General features: G+C 41.4%; 2 protein-coding genes across 3 annotated transcripts in view; one reads left to right on the top strand and one right to left on the bottom strand.

Moving 5' to 3' along the window:
* Nucleotides 1-3,527, top strand: part of GOPC (golgi associated PDZ and coiled-coil motif containing) — a 28,692-nt gene extending 25,165 nt beyond the window's left edge. For both annotated transcript variants that reach the window (XM_074896196.1, XM_074896195.1), the window contains one exon: nt 354-3,527. In XM_074896196.1, coding sequence (XP_074752297.1) covers nt 354-472 — 119 coding nt within the window. In that variant the 3' untranslated portion in view covers nt 473-3,527. The remainder of the gene's footprint in view (nt 1-353) is intronic.
* An 11,034-nt stretch (nt 3,528-14,561) lies between these two features.
* Nucleotides 14,562-18,718, bottom strand: part of DCBLD1 (discoidin, CUB and LCCL domain containing 1) — a 51,747-nt gene continuing 47,590 nt past the window's right edge. Inside the window, exon 15 of the mRNA XM_074896194.1 lies at nt 14,562-16,890. Within this exon, the coding sequence (XP_074752295.1) occupies nt 16,373-16,890 (518 nt within the window). The 3' untranslated portion in view covers nt 14,562-16,372. The remainder of the gene's footprint in view (nt 16,891-18,718) is intronic.

The following is an 18,718-nucleotide window of genomic DNA, read 5'->3' as shown; positions in this document are numbered from 1 at the left end:
TGGTTTACTTAAATACAACCGAATTAGCTGAATTAATTTGTGGGGTTTTTTTGTGATTGCCTTTTCCCAAAGGTTGAAATTATTTTTTTTTATCTTTTCCTGACTCTGATCTAAGAGAAGTTAATTCCCCTTAATGCTTTATGTTGTTGGCTTCTTCAAATACATTTGTTAGATCAGAAAGATAGAGAAACAGTTCCTCCTTCTCCTGTCATACAATGTTCTGCTAAAAACCTATTAGCTCTTACTCTAGTAGTCATTTCAGCACACTCTCCAGTTTCTGAAATAAGGTTCACTGATCTGTCCTTCCCAAGATTGCTTCTCTTCCTTAAATTAAATTTCTTCTTAAATTGCAGTGTTTGATAAGAAGCCAAGTATTGATGGACATGAAAATGGAGACCTGGGGAATTCAGTTGAAGCTCCGTTAGAAGACACTGCACCCAAATTAGCTCGTTCTGCTGAGTCTTTATCCTAAAAACAAACAAAACCATCAACTGGACAGATCCCATCTTTGGGAACAACAGATAATCAATATTGACTGCTACAAATTGCATATACTAGTATAGGTTGTAAAAGGATGATGAAATGTAACAAAGGGAACTGTATTACTGTTGCCTGGAAAAAAGGCGGTTACCTCAGGGCTTCATTGTGAGCAATTCTAAATGTGGAAAACTGTCTTTTGCGTGACACACAGTAGATATCTAACACATGGCATGTGAAATGAATTTTCTTTTAATAATAAGCACCAAAGCATGGGATTTCTAAAAAGGATAACCTCAGTACATTCAACTTTTAATCTCATTGATGTGCCCAGGGAAGTAAAATAAGATGTGGCCACCTTACTTTTGACCCTTTGATATTTTAAAGGGACAACTGATGTTCCGTTAGGTGTGAAATAAGCTTTAACTCTAGAAGGATGAGGGGGGTAATTGTACCATTGCATCTGTGAGTTTTTGTACTTAGGATTTTTGAACTGTAACTTTTAAAAGTGTGGGATTTATTATTTTTTCTCAGAATAGTAAAAACCAGAGCTTTTATTTGAGCAAAGACTATCAAAATCCACATGGGACAGTGGAGTACTTGATAATCATGATCCTTCAGCCCAGGGTCATTTTATGAGTGAGATTTTTGTCATTGTTGTTTTAGTGCATTCACTGCCAATTGTTCCATTTGAAACTTGCTCCAAAAGTATTTAAACGAAGTATTACGTGGTTATAAAAGCAAGATTAGTTTAAAAAATACTCACAATTACGTGGGCCCTTTGGTATTTTTTATCTGGGCATCATCAATTTATTGTTCATTCTTGAATGGATATGGTTACCGCTAATGCGGAGTAGATTGAGTTGGTCATCATTAGCTTGACCTTATGAAATGTTGAGTGCTTTTGATGAGTACTGAATGTTTTCATTTCACATTAAAATAATCTTTAAAGAAGTGGAAGTTGAGTGCACAGTACTTTACAGGAGGTGCTCAGAATCATACAGTGTCTGGCCCTATCTGTGTTATGTTATGGGAGTCGTATTAACTTTATAATTGTCTTACTGTTGAAACAAAATGTTACTCCTTTTGTTAGAGCAGCGTATCTTAAAATAGCTTTTAATTGGTGTACATCTAAAGGCCCATGGCATGGCTGAAAATGGAAATGTTGAGGATGATTTCTTGGACAGTTTCTCATATTCCATTTGTAGATCTTTTGGTAAATTGCAGCACTCTCCACATGCAAGCTCTACATTGTAATCGCATTTATTATTTCAGCGTGCAATGCCAGCTTTCCTGTTCACTGCTCTGCAGGCTGGTGAACTATAATGTGAAAAGATAAGATTTTGTACATTGAGAGAGGAACTAATGTGAAAAGACATCTTTGCAAGTTTTACTGTGTAGAATGTACATACGACATACATAAGAAAAAACCTCAAAGGCCTTTAGAGTAACATCAACTAATCTTATGTTCTAAATTGTAATGTAGAACACAGTTACTTGTCTCTCCTAGGAGCACTATATATATTTGTTTATAGAAAAAGCCTAAAAATGTATATACTTTATTCAAAGATTTTGCTATTTATAAATCCCTTAACTTCGCTATTTACACGACCGTTTTGTGTGTGTGTGCGTGCGCGCATGAGTTCCACTTACTCAGTGGAATAACGTTACTGGGTTCATTTTTTATAATAGTCTTTGTCATACAGCATACTGTTGAAGGTTTTTTTAAAAATAGTCAAAGCTGTACAGTTTTCACCAAACAGAATCTAGTATTTAAAAATAAAGCTGTGTGAAGAAGAAACAAGTCCCCAGGCATGTTTCTTTTTCTGAAGCTTCAGAAACTTGAGGACACATCAGTTGCGTGTTAGCAGATGAATCCACTACCATAACTTTGCATCCAGATTTGTGTTTTTCCCCAGTTTCTCAAGCAGAGTGTACTCTGAAATGGTCTGTGGCATGGAACACTCAATGTCCTCTTTGTCAGAAAGGATAGTTTAAAGCCGAGCAATGATCTTCTAGTCTTTTGAAAAATCACCACTGCGTGACATCTTGCTGCAGTTGTAAGAAAAAAGACTTGACCAACTAGTCTAGTAACTTTTAAAAAAGGCATTAAATTTGCCTGTACAGTTTTCCTTTATTTGAGGGAAACATGAATTTTTTTATTTGTTCGTTCTTCCTTACTTCTTGGCATACCTTATTTTATGCTTAATGCTTTTGATCAGTTTTAGCCTGCAGCAGGAGAATGTTTCTGGAGTTATTTTCCTAACATTCCTTGTGCACCAGTTTCTTATGATGCTGTGCTCTTTTCTTCATGTTCTGGAAGTTGCTGGACCTTTTCTCAGCTCTTACCTTGTCTATTTTTAACCTATATATGAGATCAACAGAAGGAACAATTGCTGAGGAGAATGAATAGGAGTAGACAAATCAGGTAGAAGTAAATTATCACCGGATTTCCTTCCCTGCAGTTTTTATAATCTTTGTTTAGAAAGTCCTGAATGGGAGGATTTTGCTCAGACACTACAGTCTGTCTCCATGTACTCCATACTTCTTACCAGCTGATTTAACATGCTGGTTTATTGTAGTCATACTGAGATGCTTAGAGATTAATACTTAAACTGAGAAAAGTTTTGCAAGTTGAGATTTCCTGATTCAGTAGACAAATATGTGTTCCCCTTTGTCAGTAACTGGAAGACTCAGTCCTGCTGATTCCCAGAGATTGGATTAGACTTGGAAGAATTTCTGAGGAAAGTCAGTATTCAGACTTCATTTTTATTTTTTAAAGTGTAAAACGGTTTACTTGTGTGTGTGTGTGTGTGTGTGTGTGTGTGTATATATATTTTTACTTTAAAAAATAAAATAATATTCTAAAGATAATTTTGCAATTTTTTTTGAGTAGATAATTCCTTGCCTATTAAAAAAATCTTCAGTGAGACAATTGTATTTTAAGCTAAAGGTGGACAGTGTGTGTTGGCATCTGGGACCAATGTTAACTAAAAGCATGTAAGTTAAGGAAAGTGCTTTATGGCAATAAATTTAACTCTGATCAAAGACTGTATGTAGTATTTCCTTTGTAGAAGTGTATGCTTGGCAGTGAAGAGGGTTTGTATGCATCTCAATATATGTTAATCCACAGTTGTATCAAACAAAATTTAGGTATTTATTATATCTGTCCAAACATTATGTCATGGATTACTCTCGTCTTTGTAGCAGAACATTTTGCAATGAATATATACATCTAGTTAGGCTGAATATAATATATTTTTATTAGCCTGTAAATAGTCTTCTGCACTGCAGGGATTTCTGCACCTAATTAAGATGGTATTTAATTTTCTTCTGCTTTTATATCTAAAATACAGACACCTAGTCCTACATGTGAACTTTTTCTGTTAAGTGTGTAGTCCACACCTGGCCAGAAACCTAATATGAGGAAAAAGCCAAAGCTATATAACATGAAGTTTGACACTAATCCAGTCTTGGCCAGCAATGATTAATAGCAACTTATATTTTTCAAAAGATAGAGACATATCTCAAATTTCATTGAGATGCGTTTTCTGCTGAATGTTTTTCAGTAAAAGAAAAAAGGAAATAATTTGCAGTGTCTGGCTGTATAATACCATAAATATTCTGAAGCCTTTGGCTAAGATCTATAAAGACCCAGTCCTATCAAAGGATTAAGTCATTTGGATAAAATTGTCAAAACTGCCTTTCTGTCTTTTTTCTGTTTTTTGTTTGTTTTCCATGCATTGGGAATAAGTATATTCTGAGTTTTCCACTGAAGTTACAAACCACTTTAAGTTACAATTTTTAGTTCTGATATTAAAGCCTTTTTGTTCAGATTAAGTGTCTATTTTGTGTTTTAAATTATAGTTTTAAAAAAATAATCTCACCTATACTTGAGTAGTCATCTTAGCCTAATGCATCAAGTTCATCTGAATGAGCAGAGAGTTTAAATGAAAGGTAATGGTATGCTGACTGTGGTAGTAGTGTAGTTATGGTAATGCTTAAGGATTTATTGAGTATGTGTAAGAGAGTAGAAGACACTGATGGTAGGAACTGTCTATAGCCAAGGCTGAGTCATGTTGGATGAAAAGATTATAATACACAATTGGTGAGGTCTAGAACTACAAGTACTTATTTTTTAGCTCTATAAAATATTTAGAAGGGTTTATGGGTGACTTCAGCAGATGGAAGAGGAGAGAAAACTTACACTTATTTGAGCTGTCATAAAACAAGCAGAAGATTAGAGGCAGCTGTGAATAAAGATGAAAACGAATGGGAAGAGGAGGAAAAAAATAGCTGGGGTCAAGGAAGATCATTCAGAATTTCTTTGTGTCCCAGTGCCCGACTGAAGGACCTCTGGGGCTGCTCCCAATGACTGTGATTACTCAGTAGTCCTCCGCATTTCTTTTTTTCAGAGTTTACACAAGACAGAAGAGAAACTCGTCGTGACTCGTTGTGATATGTGTAAGGAGTCTGTTTTTCCTCAGCTCAATGGCCTGAAAAAAAAATTCCCAAAAATAGTTCAAGCTTGCCTTTTGTCCAGAGTGTATATTTTTCAACACGTGATTTCCAATTCTTTAGAAATGAGAAGTTTCACAGCTGGAAGGGAAGCCAGGGGTTCAGAAGTGGCAAAAATGCTGACTTTGAGAGAAAAATACTCAACTTTGGTTTTTCTTTTTTCAACAAGGCAGTTGTTGCCACTTATGCTTCAGCATAGCCTTGCCGTAAGCCTTGCCTTATCTGTTGTTTGCCTGGTGTACTCCTGCCACAGACCTACTTTGGTATTTGCTCCTGATGCCCACACGCATACTGCCAGGACACAAACAGGGCTTCTAAGTCAAAATGGCTGAATAAGGCCAAACGATATCTTTCAAGGGTTTTCCCTTTTTAGGAGAAAATAAAGTCACTTGGGTAAATTTTCCACACACTTTTCAAGTGTTTAATTCAGTCAGCTGTCAAAATTTGTTGTCTCTTTGTCAGCTTTCTGCTTAGTGTGCCGAGCCTTGTTTCTCCTTGCTGTACTGAGGAGAAGCATCAGAGCTACCAGTGTTTTGAAGCCTCTGCATGAGGTGGCTCTTCCAGTCCCCTCTGAGAGGTATGTTAGAAGTGCATTGATCCCTAAAAAAGAATACAGGAAAATTGGTTAAAATTGTGCTGGTTTTTTCTTTGTAACTTTCTACTGGAGATAACAATCACATTTCCCTCATTAAGTTTTTGGCACTCTGGATTTCTTCAGATTTCCTTTTCAAAATGCAGAAGCACTGCTCCTCTGAACTGCAGCCTCAGTCGTCTCCCCAGCTTCCCCTCCATCGGCAGTGGGGCTGTCCTCTCTCTGCTGCTTCGTTTTCAATGGCTGGGTCTCAAGCAGGAGGTTAAGAAAGTGTAAAAACAAGTGAAGTGAAAGTACAGGCATTCACAGACATGTTTTGATTGCCTGTAGTGCTAGAGGTCAGGGGGTGCTTAGGAGACATCTGTTAACTTTTCTGTTAAACTGTTCAAATTGTTAACAAATATATGAGTAAATCTCTAAGTCCTGTTTATTAAATCTTGATTTTCCTATTAACTGTCTAAATATTTGCACAAATATTACTGTAAAATGGAATAAACCACATTGACATGAAAAATGTTGTTTTTTCTAATAATATTTTATTCGCTGTTGTCCAAGTGTTTATGTTTGTTATCAGTTTCTTTAGGGGAATGGAAGCATTGACAGTCATGCTGCTGAACTGGAGTAGTTACGTATTCCATCCACTGGGCTTACACTGCTGGAAACATCCTTGCCCTGAACACTTTTCCTTCTGACAAGGAATGGGGTGTCCCTGTTCACTCCCTGTTGGAACAACCTGTAATGAGTTTGCCACTGTTGACCCTTCCTCAGTTAAAGGTAGGAGAAAGCTGCTGTGGGTTGCCCATGCTGATTGTCTTGGATCAGAACCTTTGGGTTATGTCCACAAAGGCATCCGTTCCTCTTGGTTTAATTTATATTTTACATGGTTATCTATGGTTTTGTGGGAAGGGCTTCCCAATGGACGCTATGACTTAAACCCTGCAATGGCAAACCTCAGCTGCTGAGCATTGACAGCTTTGGGCTTGGAACTGGGGAATGGACTTTTTATATATGATAAATGGGGATTTTTTGTATAGCTGTCAAGTGAGTGTTACTGCAGTTTCCTATTTATTTGATCTTCCTTTTTGTCCAGTGTGACAGTTCAGGTGTTCTGCTGATTTACAACAGACATGGGGTGTCATAAGCCATTTCAGGGAGCTAGCAGAAATTTTTCAGATCTGTTGTGCTCCTAAAGTGGTTGTTTTAAATCCAGGTCATGTATTACTAACTTTGAAACTGATTTTATTTTAAAATTAAAGACACAGCACTTCCATGTATTAAGACCACTCAGTTTTAGCGAGTTAATGTGGTTGTCCTGAGTAATCTGGTTCAATAGGCAAGTGTACTTAGGCTATCTCAGTTTTATGCTGTTTTCATCACTAAAACTTATCTATTATTTATTTCCAATTTGTGATCAGAATCCTGAAGTTTTTAGTGCTAAGTATTTGCATTTGTATTTAGTGCCAAAAGGGGGCAGCAGCTTCCTTCAAATCTTCAGCATTAATGAGACTTTGAGAAACAGAACCTATTGTTTTTTGGGTTGGTTGTTGAGGTTTTTTTCTAATTTAAAAAATAGAAAAAAAATTATTCTTAAGAACTATTTCTAGTAACATGTACTCTTAACATAAAAAACATCAATCCAGCTGGCGGCCGGTCACGAGTGGTGTCCCCCAGGGCTCGGTTTTGGGGCCACTCCTGTTTAACATCTTTATTGATGATCTAGACGAGGGGATCAAGTGCACCCTCAGTCAGTTTGCAGATGACACCAAGTTGGGTGGGAGTGTTGATGTGCTCGAGGGCAGGGAGGCTCTGCAGAGAGACCTGGACAGGCTGGAGCCATGGGCTGAGGCCAACTGGAGGAGTTTCAATAAGGGCAAATGCCGGGGGCTGCCCTTGGGCCACAACAACCCCCAGCAGCGCTACAGGCTTGGGGAGGAGTGGCTGGAGAGCTGCCAGTCAGAGAGGGACCTGGGGGTGCTGATTGACAGCCGGCTGAACAGGAGCCAGCAGTGTGCCCAGGTGCCAAGAAGGCCAATGGCATCCTGGCTTGTGTCAGCAATAGCGTGGCCAGCAGGGACAGGGAAGGGATCTGACCCCTGTACTGGCACTGGTGAGGCCGCCCCTCGATTCCTGTGTTCAGTTTCGGGCCCCTCACTCCAAAAAGGACATTGAATGACTCGAGCGTGTCCAGAGAAGGGCAACGGAGCTGGTGCAGGGTCTGGAGCACAGGTCTTACGAGGAGCGGTTGAGGGAACTGGGGGTGTTTAGTCTGGAGAAGAGGAGGCTGAGGGGAGACCTCATCGCCCTCTACAGCTCCCTGAAAGGAGGTTGCAGAGAGCTGGGGATGAGCCTCTTTAACAAAGCAACAAGCGGTAGGACAAGAGGCAATGGCCTGAAGTTGTGCCAGGGAAGATTTAGACTGGATATATTGGAAGCATTTCTTTCCAGAAGGGGTTGTTAGGCGTTGGAATGGGCTGCCCAGGGAGGTGGTGGAGTCCCCATCCCTGGAGGTGTTTAAGAGTTGGGTCAACATAGTGCTGAAGGATATGGTGTAGTTGAGAACTGTCAGTGTTAGGTTAATGGTTGGACTGGATGATCTTCAAGGTCTTTTCCAACCTAGTTGATTCTATGATCTAGTCTTAATTCACATCCTGTGGCAAGTACTTTGCAGGTGACACCTCTTGCACTAAAAATTGTCCCCTATATCCCTGTAGCATATGTACAAGCACACATAAACATGCACACACACACTTATAATTTCATATCGATCTGGATTAATGACTTGTTAAAAAATACTTAAATATCCCCATCAATTACTTTAAAAATGAGTGTTCTGCTCTCTTACAAGCTCACACCCAAGCAGTGAAATTTTTAATCTCTGTGGGTAGGTTAAATCTTTCCAAAAGAATGGACCACCTATAAAACATGAAATGAGATATGGGGTACATTTGTAAATGCTGCGGCCTGCACTTTGCCAGTGCTCTTCAATCGTGTCACACAACCAACCTTGTCACATTCCTGGGATCTTTGCTGGAACAGAGGCTGCCCATGATGATGTCAAACTGTGGCGAGGAGAAATGAAAAAAAAAAGGAGATGATTATTACGTTTTGCTCTAGTCTAGTTTGAGACAGAAGCCTTTTGGTTGGAGGAAAGAGGAAGGTCAGTTTGCATTGACCCACTGTTTCACTACTGCTGTTGATTTCCAGTGACCACCAAATGATAGTGCAGTCTCCAGACCCTGTTTGTTGTCATTAACCAGGTGATTGGTTAATTTGTTAGCAAAATATTCTGTGACATAGGATATTTATTTCCTTGATCCTGATCCTTGTACAGTGACACAATTGTACTATAACTGGGGGTTATGGAGTGTGACTTCATCTGTCAAAAAGTTACCTATATAAATGAAATTTACCCTCAAGAGGTATCTCTTAGAATGCCATCTGCCAGGCATTTGTAAGATAGTAGAAAAGTTATTGAAGCATTGTTACCAAAAGCATGGCTTGCTTTGTGTTGTGGGGTGTCAAAAAGAACTTCTGCTGCCTTTTATGATGGGGTGCTGAAAGCACTTGGATATCTGCGGAAGAGAAGTGGCATGAGCTGTCCACAACCTTCCATGTCCATGTATGACACTGACATTTCCATATAACAGGCATGCTTTATCCAGGTCACCTTACTCAAATTTTATAAAACTGTCTGTCAGAACAGATGGTGTCACTTAAGGATAAAAAGCTTAGCCATAGATGTCAAGAAAAGCTGCCTCTTCAAGTGAGGTCTGCTAGCTCATCTTAGTCTTTATCACCCCTGTCTTCTCTCCCTGCACGACAGAGGACTTTTCACAGGTTTGCAATTGGTGTTTTCAGAGGCCTTTACATTTTTGGGTGGGCTTGATTTGTTGCTACAGCTCTGGACAAGTGGCAGCATATGTCTGTCTTGGTTTGCCCATCTGTGAAATGGTTGCCTGGGCCATAGAAATTAAGACGTGTAAAATATATTTGTAAAGGCTAAAGTTTCTGGTACATGCTGAAGGCATTAAATCATTCAGAGCAGAGTCTGGGTGATGGCTAATGTAACTTACTGTCTTTCTACGGCCTTTTCTCCCCTTCTTTTATGTTAGACATTGCCATTTTCTCTGCTATCTGCCACTTCTTGTGGAGGAGGACTTCTGATAAGCTCCCTGTCATGGGTCAGGCTTCAGCCACTGCTGTATATTCCTGTATTGTTTGTATTAAATTGTTCTTGGTGTTTCTTTTAAGCCTAGAATTTTGGCATTACTTCTTTGCCTATCTTCTGGTAGGCATCATACATATGTTTTTAAAGTCTATTATGTTCTGTTGTCATCTGATCTGGCTGAAAGAATGTTTTGAATAATTTGTTATGTTCTAAGTTTTCTCACTCCTTTTAGTAGCTCAGACTTATAGGAGGAAATGTTGCGTATTCAGGGATACTGTTTGTCTTCAGGTCAGCAGATAATGCAGATCATTAAGGGAGCTTTTCTAGTAAGGTCTGTTAAAAATTTTGTGTCTAGTCAAAATTAGATTCCTGAGGTCAGTTCAGGGTGGTTAATCAGGACACAAAAGCCTTAGTAACAGTACTATGTCATATATATTGTCTTACAGTTTTTGCTATGCCAAAAAATGATGTTGTGCTTTAACTTAATCAAGTTGTTCCCTTCCTGGATTTCTCTTTTTAATACCTGTGACTGTATAAAAATAAATGGGAAGATAATCTCTTGGATGTCACATGGCAGCTTAGTATCTGTATGGCAAGTGTCTGAATAAATAATGAATTAACTCAGCCCAGGACAAGAGGTTACTGAATAACCTCTGCATACTGTAGATGACAAATGTTTTTCAGGATTTACAGACGCATTATGTGAGGCCAAGCCTAAACAAATACAGTGAAGTTTGGATGAAGAAGCCTCCAAATTCTCATGTCCAGACTATACAATGAGATAGCACAGAAAATCAGATGCTAGGCGTCCTCCTTATCATGGATAACATGAGTTTTCCCCAACTAAGGATGTCTTCCCTCGTCTTTATCTGGTTTAGGAATACTTTATCTAGTTTAGAAATACTTTATCTGACCCATTCTCGTGTGTCAGAGATGGATGGTAGAACTGTACTGGGGGACTTTGGGAAAAAAAGAAGCCCTCAGGAGAGGTTTCTATTTTAAGTTTGAAAGTGATTGTGCAGAAATGGCACCTTCTCTTTAAGCCTGTTCCTCGAAACTTATTCTGTCTTCAATAATTCATAGGCATTGCTGCTGTTTCTTCCTAATGTTGTTAGTCTTGTTAACCCCACACAGCTGTGACAGGGTAATTTTCAATATAGGTATCAACAACACTGAGTTTCGAAAGCAACGATAAATTCTGCTTTCATTTACTCCATGCTGTACTATCACAGTGGAGGTTGGAGGTCAGTACAAGCTTACATCATAGCTGACACTGGAAAGAAAAAGGCAGTATAGAATTTTTATTATGGAAAATTAATAAGGAAAAAAGGAATGCAACAACATAACCTTGTCATTTCTTGGGTCTGAACTGATGACAGCCTAGGGGAGCCTGTAAGACACCCGCTCGCTGAGCAAACCAAACCTGATTTTGAAGAGAGGGTGAACAAAAGAACACTAACGGGTTTCTACAAGGTTACTTTTCAGTGGGTGCTTGACCCTGCAGGACTGCTGTGACACCACTGACTCCTTTCTTAGATGTGACAAAACTGTTCATTTTTCTGCTTTTTGATACTTGCCCTCCTGAACTGAGTTAGAACACCCTGGAGAAAATTACCGGCTTGACTTCCCTTTGGCAAGAGCCAGAACACTGACAAATAATTGCGCTTCATTTAGTTTTTATTAACTACCTCAGTGGTGAATTTATATGCACATTTTTGAAGGTGTTGCTGAAATGCAACACTACTGTTTTAAGGTCAGAGGTTGTTAGTGTAACTTAGTGTAAACAGTGTAATTTGTTATGGCAATAGTGCTTCCTTGCTGTGGTTTTTAGATCCCTCAAAAAGAGCAAGTGAGTCCTCATGTCAGATGATTGCCACCTGTATCACAGGGATACAAAACTGGGGCTAACTGGGGATGTCGCAATGGAGCTGACTTAACAGTTCTCCCATTCAGCAGTGGATGTAGGTCAGAGGCACGGGCTCTACCAAGTTACCAATACTGGTCACCTGGTTTGCTCTGTGTTGCAGATGCAGGTTAGATTACCTGAGCCCTGAAAGGCCTCTCTTGCCTTCTGCAATTTTCTGCATGGCCACAAGACCATTTTCCTTCAGTGTAATTGGAGATGCGTCCTGGAGCAGCTCAGCTTCTGGTAATGTGTCCAGGGAGTTTGGCAGTGATGGAGCAGTGCTGGGGAAGGGTGCAGCAATCCTTGCCGTGTGTCTGCCATGGGTTAGCAGTCTCCAGCACCATGGAAAAACAAATCATATGTGCTTCAATGATAGTGATCCACCAAACAGTTAATCACCGCTAGGTGTCTGCTCCTGTAACGGGGCCTACAGCCTGACATTCCCATCCTGTGCAGGGAATATCTTGTGCCTCTACTAAAATCTGCTCATGGAGTAGAGAACTGCCAAAGGACAGTCGGTGGGAAAAATCTGAAGAAAGTCTGCATTAAAAACTCAGTCTTCCTGGGGTTTAGCCACGCCAGTAATGCAGACAAGCCACAACCTGCTTCTAATGGCTGGAATCCAATTTTATGGGTTTTTTCCTTTTTAAAGAATGAAGCAGGGATTCCTCATTTTAAAACAGGTGCTGGGGCAGTGCTGTGACCGCTGCCATGTTAGTTCAGTGCTTACAACACTTAACCAGATGCAGGGGATACAGTTTGGCCTCGGTGCTTTTCCTGCCTTCCCCCACTTATGAAGGGACTGCCGTAGCCAGTGGGCTACTGAGTCGGTTGAACACATCCTGTGGATGGTGTCTGGAGAGTGAGGTGAGGTCAACTGCTTGATCCAAAGACAGTAAAAGAGAGCAGGTGATGCTGTAAGTGAGTAGTATATCCCCTGAGCTGGGGAAATCTTAGTTCCAGTCTGCAAGGACCAATTTTAATTTATTGCCTGTTGGATGTAAAGATTCTGGTAGGTATTAAGGAAGGGTTTAATATCTGATGTTAAAACTAGAAACTGAAATAGGGAAATACTATTTAGAATTACATTTGATAGGGGAAAAAAAAAGCTTTTATATCGAGTGTCGGAAAGGTACTTGACAGAAGAAATAAGAATTTGCAATCTATTTCCCAGTCTAAGGAGGTGAGAGCAAAGAACGTTTGTATTTTTACTGTGGTGTTTTGGGAACTTTTGTTCTAGTTGTTTTTTGTGGGTTTTTTTTGTCTGTTTTTTAAATATAAGGCACCAGCTGGAAACACATGCTAAGCTGTCATTTTTGGTTTTCAGCTGTAGGTAGCTTACATCATCTTTTACACTTTCTTACCTCAAGAGCCACCTCTTCAATTTCCTTGGTCAGAGACATAGCACATGATCCTGCTCCTGGCAAAGTCAGAAGCTTGCTGCCAGCTGCAGCTGGGACAGGCAGGCCCTTAGTGCTCTGATCAGTTAATATTTAACCTTATTGTGAACTCTGGCTTGGTTTTATCATTCCAGCCTACTGGGAGTGCCTTCTCAGAAAATAAGTTTGGTACAGAAACGCTACTGAAAGTCTCCCATTGACCAGAGGGTCAGACTCTGCTCTCGCACAATCTCTAGAGACACTGGAGAGACCCAGAGTTAACACAGCCCTTCCAAGTGTGTAAATGTCTCAAAATGGTGCATACTTAAACATTCACTGTGGAAGGAAAATTTTTAAATGTGTGATGTTTGGTAAGGCTGCCTGAGTTATACCTGCAACTGGTTTTGATGGTGAGAACAGGCTGATGTAGGCAGATGGAGTTTGACATACCAGTATTTGAGAAGCCATTCAGAGAAGCATGAGGATGAGCCACTACCACTGGGAAGACTCAGGCAGTCCTCTTTTCTTCCTACATCAGGATTTAGTATCTCCACCACCATCAGGATAGACTACACAGGTAGGAAGTTCCCTTGCATATCTGCTGAATAGGATCACTAAAAACTTCCTATTTCCCGGGCTGTGGTGGAGAAGGCCAAGGCTTTTTATGTTAAGTGTCCTCAGCAGTCCCTCAGATACGTACCAGGAAGCACCACGGCAGTGACCGGGAGCTGTGATTGACTACAGAGCTGCTGCACTGCCTCTGTCCCCATCAGCACCAAGGCAATGTGACATGGGAAGGATGAAGATGTTTGGGGATTTATTTTAAGCAGTCTTTCGGCAGTTTTGCAGGTTGGGTTTTTTTTGAGGAGGGTGAGGATGAAGGCAAGGTGCAAACTGAGACCCAACTTTTCATTAGGCTAAACCAGCTGTGTTAAGACATGTTTGAGCAGCAGCAGAAATGGGCACATGCTACCAAGAACCCTTTGACACTTGTAGTATGTTTGCAGATGCACAAAGCATGTGGTGGAGGCATGCCAAAAGTTTATTATGAAGCAGTGCTGCCCTGTCCCGTTGCAGTGCTGCATTATCTAGGTGGCTCCTTAGATGGGGAGTAGCCCTGATTACTGAACCCTGCTTATTTGTAAAGTGACAAGTCAGGCTAATTAGCTGTGTGGGTGGAGTATTGGTTTCAGGCTCGGGGGGGGGGGGGGGGGGGGGGGGGGGGCGGGCCATCCTCATCCTTTCCTCAATTACATACATCCAGCAGCAGGGTTGGGTGCAGACGTTTGTTCGTGGGTGCTTCTTCTCTAGAGCTTATGGACAGAAAAGCTGAGCTAAATGGGGCACTGAGAGACTTTTTTTAGCCTGTCACTGGGACTGTGAATTGCAGCAGCGCAACTGGCACTTTTGCAGGGCGTAAGGAACGCTTCCTTCTCACCCTGTGGGATATGTGGCGAGAGTGGGCGTGCAGTGATGATCAAGTCACCGAGTTAAGTAGCAGGCCTGTGTGACTGATTTACAAATACCAGTGTTCTTTATTTACACAGACATGTAAACAACAGAAGGTAAACAACACCGCCCAGCTCGGTCTAACAAACAGGCTGCTGCTGTTTCACTTCAGGACCTGAGGTGTTTTAGACATTTCACAGAAACAGTATTGACAGCAAACACAGGAAGGCTATGAGGTTACCTTGACTCTTGCTTCTTTGCACAGGAATCGCATGCACGGTGCGGCAGCGTGAGGGAATGGCACCACTTGAGGCCACAAAACAAGTGTATGCAAAGAACCCATTAAGAGCTTGCCTTAAGGACAGATGTGGCTGGGGTTAGCAATATTTGTGAGTAGTATCACTGCAACCAGTCTGTACTCTGACAGCACTTTACGAACAGACCACAAATCTTTGTTGCATCCTTTGCAAATTATCCCTGATTTACACCCAGGGAAACGGAGGGCCTTCAGACAGCGACTTTCCCGGAGCTCAGGTTTTACTGGTCTTGTTTCCCAACCTTGTGCTTTAAATATAACACCATTCTTCCTTCCCAGAAGTATATTGCTTCTTGACGTTTTAGGACAAGCTTTCAAATTCAAAGTGACGCTCCAAGCACTGCAGGTAGAAGGGCAGTGGACGGTCCCAGTTGCTACCAGAAGCTGTTTCACTTCAACAACGCCTCTGCTGGAAGAGGAGCCAGCTACTGTGCGATACATTGCACCCATCCCCACGCTTCTTCAAGTTTGTCCAAAAACAGAATTAAGGGTAACTCTAGCTGCAAAAGAAAAACTATTTGAAAACAACTGTGCCGATCTGCTGTCTTGCAAATTTAACTGCAACAGTATGCCATACACACACACTGTGTTTTACTTAGTTAAAATATTTCAAATAGAAATGCTACCCTAAATTTGTAAGACAGAAAAATACCTAGTGGAGCAATGAAGAATTCAGGAAGGTTGCTGCTTTGTGTCAAGGAACAAATTTCCTTATAGTTTAGCAGCAAAAGCATCAGTTAGGGCCTGAATGGGATTTAATTCTCAGCTCTAAAGCCACATTTTGGTTCTACACACACTTCCTGAAAAAAAACCCCAACCAGATAGACAGGTGTTGAGTTTGTTGTTTGGGTTTTTTTCTATTGCAGAGTGATCACCATGGCTTGAACCCAAAATGTTTCAGCCTTTCTACCTGTTTCTAACGTGAATAGCAAGTTAGACAGGCTCAGCTCATACGCTAGATCAAATTCAAGCATATAAGAATTGCTGCTAAAAAAGCAGCCAGGAAAGTGGGTTTGAGCAGAGTATTTAAATGCTCAGCTGCCTTCTCTTGTGCACATTATGCTTCAAGTAGTTTTACTTCTTCTTTTATCATCTACAGTGCTGCCCTATCTTCAGTTATCACAGGAAAGGAGATGAACAACCACAACCGTAGGATACACCATTTACAGCTGCCAGTACAACAGCAGGTAAAATAAAGAGGGAGGAGGCCTGTTTTTCTTAAATAGTCTTTTCTGCAATCTTTTCAATCCCCCAGGTGAAAAGGAAACTTAAGAAATTCCCCTTAAATAAAAGCTATGTACAAATTGCACACATTGCAAATGGAGCACTGAGATCAGTTACAGAAAATAAGATGTACAGTCTTCACTGATAACATCTCTCTTGCTATAAACAGTGATAAACAGCATATGCTTTCTTCAGATGTCAGAACCCAGCAAGACTGCAATATTATGTACACAGGGCTTGTTTGCCTTCTGCCTCCCGCAGCAGAGTCCCTCCAAACTCTGTTTTCACTTCAGAAAGCTGTGCAGCAACGTTCCTGCACACCGTGTCTCTCCTGCTCGGCAGATCACAAAAGAGCTGTCATTGCTGTCTGGCTTATTGGTTTTAGGCAGTCTCTGGGCGTTGAGTAACCCTCGCTCCCAAGGGCATTGGGCTGAGGTTTCTGGTAGTCCGTGCTGTAGCTCACGGAGGTCATAACACCGTTAACTTTGGGTTTGTCGTAGTTTATGACACTCTGGGGTGTCTGATAGTCTCCATTCCTGGTATCGGTCTTGCATGAACTGGAGAAGCTGCCAGCAGAAAGGGAGTGTTTCTGAGATGAGACGACGGGTACGTTGTAGCCGTTTTCAGAGGGGAAATTATTTTCTCTTGCTATGTGCCGCTCTATGATGGGGGTGGCGTATTCAGGCTCTTGGCTGGTCAGGGGCAGAGCATATTCATGCCGGTTGGCTCTGTGTGGACAGTGATAGTGATTTTCAAACTCTGAACTCCCCCTTCTTCCCTCATCTTTGGTGTCCATGGGTCGAAAAGTAGATCCCTTCCGTGTTACCGTCCCAGTCCCAATCATGAGAGGCTGCTGATAATCTAAAAGGAAGCATGAACTGCTCAATAAAGCATAGATTGGTTATTTTATGTATATAATACTTATGTATATGTAGGTATTTTATGTCGGAAAAATTACTTGGTTATTGTATCAAACATGTAGTTATCAGGGATACAAATAAACTTTTCCCCAGCACTGGTCCTGTAACCTTCAGTGAGCAAGTGTTGCAGAACATCGCAGAAGCTCTTCCATGGAGCAACTCCAATCTGCCACCCCTTTTCCTACTCCTTCCCTCCCTTTCCCCACCTACCTACCCAAATAAACTAACATTGTTTCTGGAGTATGCTCAAAACCCTAAAAAAAGAGAGAAGTCAACAAAATATTAGCAACAAACTGGACAAAGGACATTGCATCAAGATCCACAAGCAAGAAGTTCTCCAAAACAAGTGTTTCACTTTTGGAATAATTAAAATGCCCAGAGGATTCTTAACAAGCCTGACCAAGTGCTGCCTTTATTTAAAAGGCATCTTGCAGTAGCTTACTGACAAGAAGGATGAAGTTAGGCGGAACGGCAGCCAAGAGAGTCAAGGGAAGTGTGAAATGCGCTAAGCCAGCTCAGCACTGCTGCGGGCGCGTGAGGGGGGACGAGCCGGGGGAGGAGAAGCGGGACCAGCGCTGCTGGAGGAACTGAGCAGTCACCCCGGTCAAGGGGAATGGCAGGGCTAGAGCTGGGGATGGGCAAAGGGCTCAAGCAGGAGCAAGAAGCAAGATGGAGGAAATATGGCCTTAAGAAGCGTGTGTTTGCACCTCTAGCTGAGACAGATGCCAGGCTGCCGTGTAAAAAGGGGTCTGGACTAAAAGGGTTTTCAAGAAATCCAGCAAAACTATTATGAGAAAATTCAACGTTCTAACTTTCTCGCTTTGGTGCTAGTGACAATCTCTTACAGATACATACGGTGGCCTGAACAGCTCTAGTAAATGACACTGCTAAAGTATCATGTTTTGACGCAGGCGTGAAGAAGTTAGCTCAGTTTCTGTTCTGGCATCGTGGTTCATCTGACATGAGCGTCGAATTCGATCCCATATGTCCTGTGAATCTTTTTGGCAGTTCCTGGCTATGTCCCAAACTTCAGCATGTAGGGTGAAGGTGTTATGATATTTCACTAAGTAAGCGGTGCAGCTCTCCCCAGCATTGCTGCTGCCATCCTCAGCAATCTCCCTTGCTCAGGATGAAGCATCTCGACTTACTCCTGGCTGCCTTTGGGAACCGGCAGGCAGCCGGCGATTCAAAGGGAGGGAATTTCATGTAGCATGTTAACCTATATGCAAGTTGCATGCTCTCCGCGATTAAATTACTAAATGGCACATTTCTGGGCTGTGTTCACATTTTATGTCACGTTTCTTATTTTTAAGGAGACTGTAGGTGAAATGTTAGGGCTGGGGAGCTGCCTGGCCAGGCTGAGAGTTAAGACTTCCCACAAACATGGCACGAGGGGAGGATGGAGAGAGCAGAGTCTCCCCAGCCATGGCCAGGGGAGCCAGATAACCATGATTTGTCAGCAACCTTTATTCACTCCCTTTTCTTCATGAAATAAGACTGCTTTATATGTCTCTGCATATATATATTGAAAGTTTCTGTAAAGGGTTTAAACCACCTTTGAAAGATATCCAGGGTAGCACCATATGGAATTACAGTAACCATCCATTTGTTTTTTAAATGCATTTCTCTGCCAAATGCATTGGAGAAATTCTAAAGAATTTCTAAGGTCTGGAGGCTGGAAACAGCAAATTAATCTTTCTGGAAGATTGCTGATCACCGATCCCATGAAATGGCTGGTCTTACTAGTCTTTCCAGAGAGACTAAACTAG

Source organism: Athene noctua, chromosome 1, assembly GCF_965140245.1.
Source record: "Athene noctua chromosome 1, bAthNoc1.hap1.1, whole genome shotgun sequence".
In the NCBI taxonomy this organism is placed as follows: Eukaryota; Metazoa; Chordata; class Aves; order Strigiformes; family Strigidae; genus Athene; species Athene noctua.
This window is presented reverse-complemented; position numbering and strand designations above follow the sequence as displayed.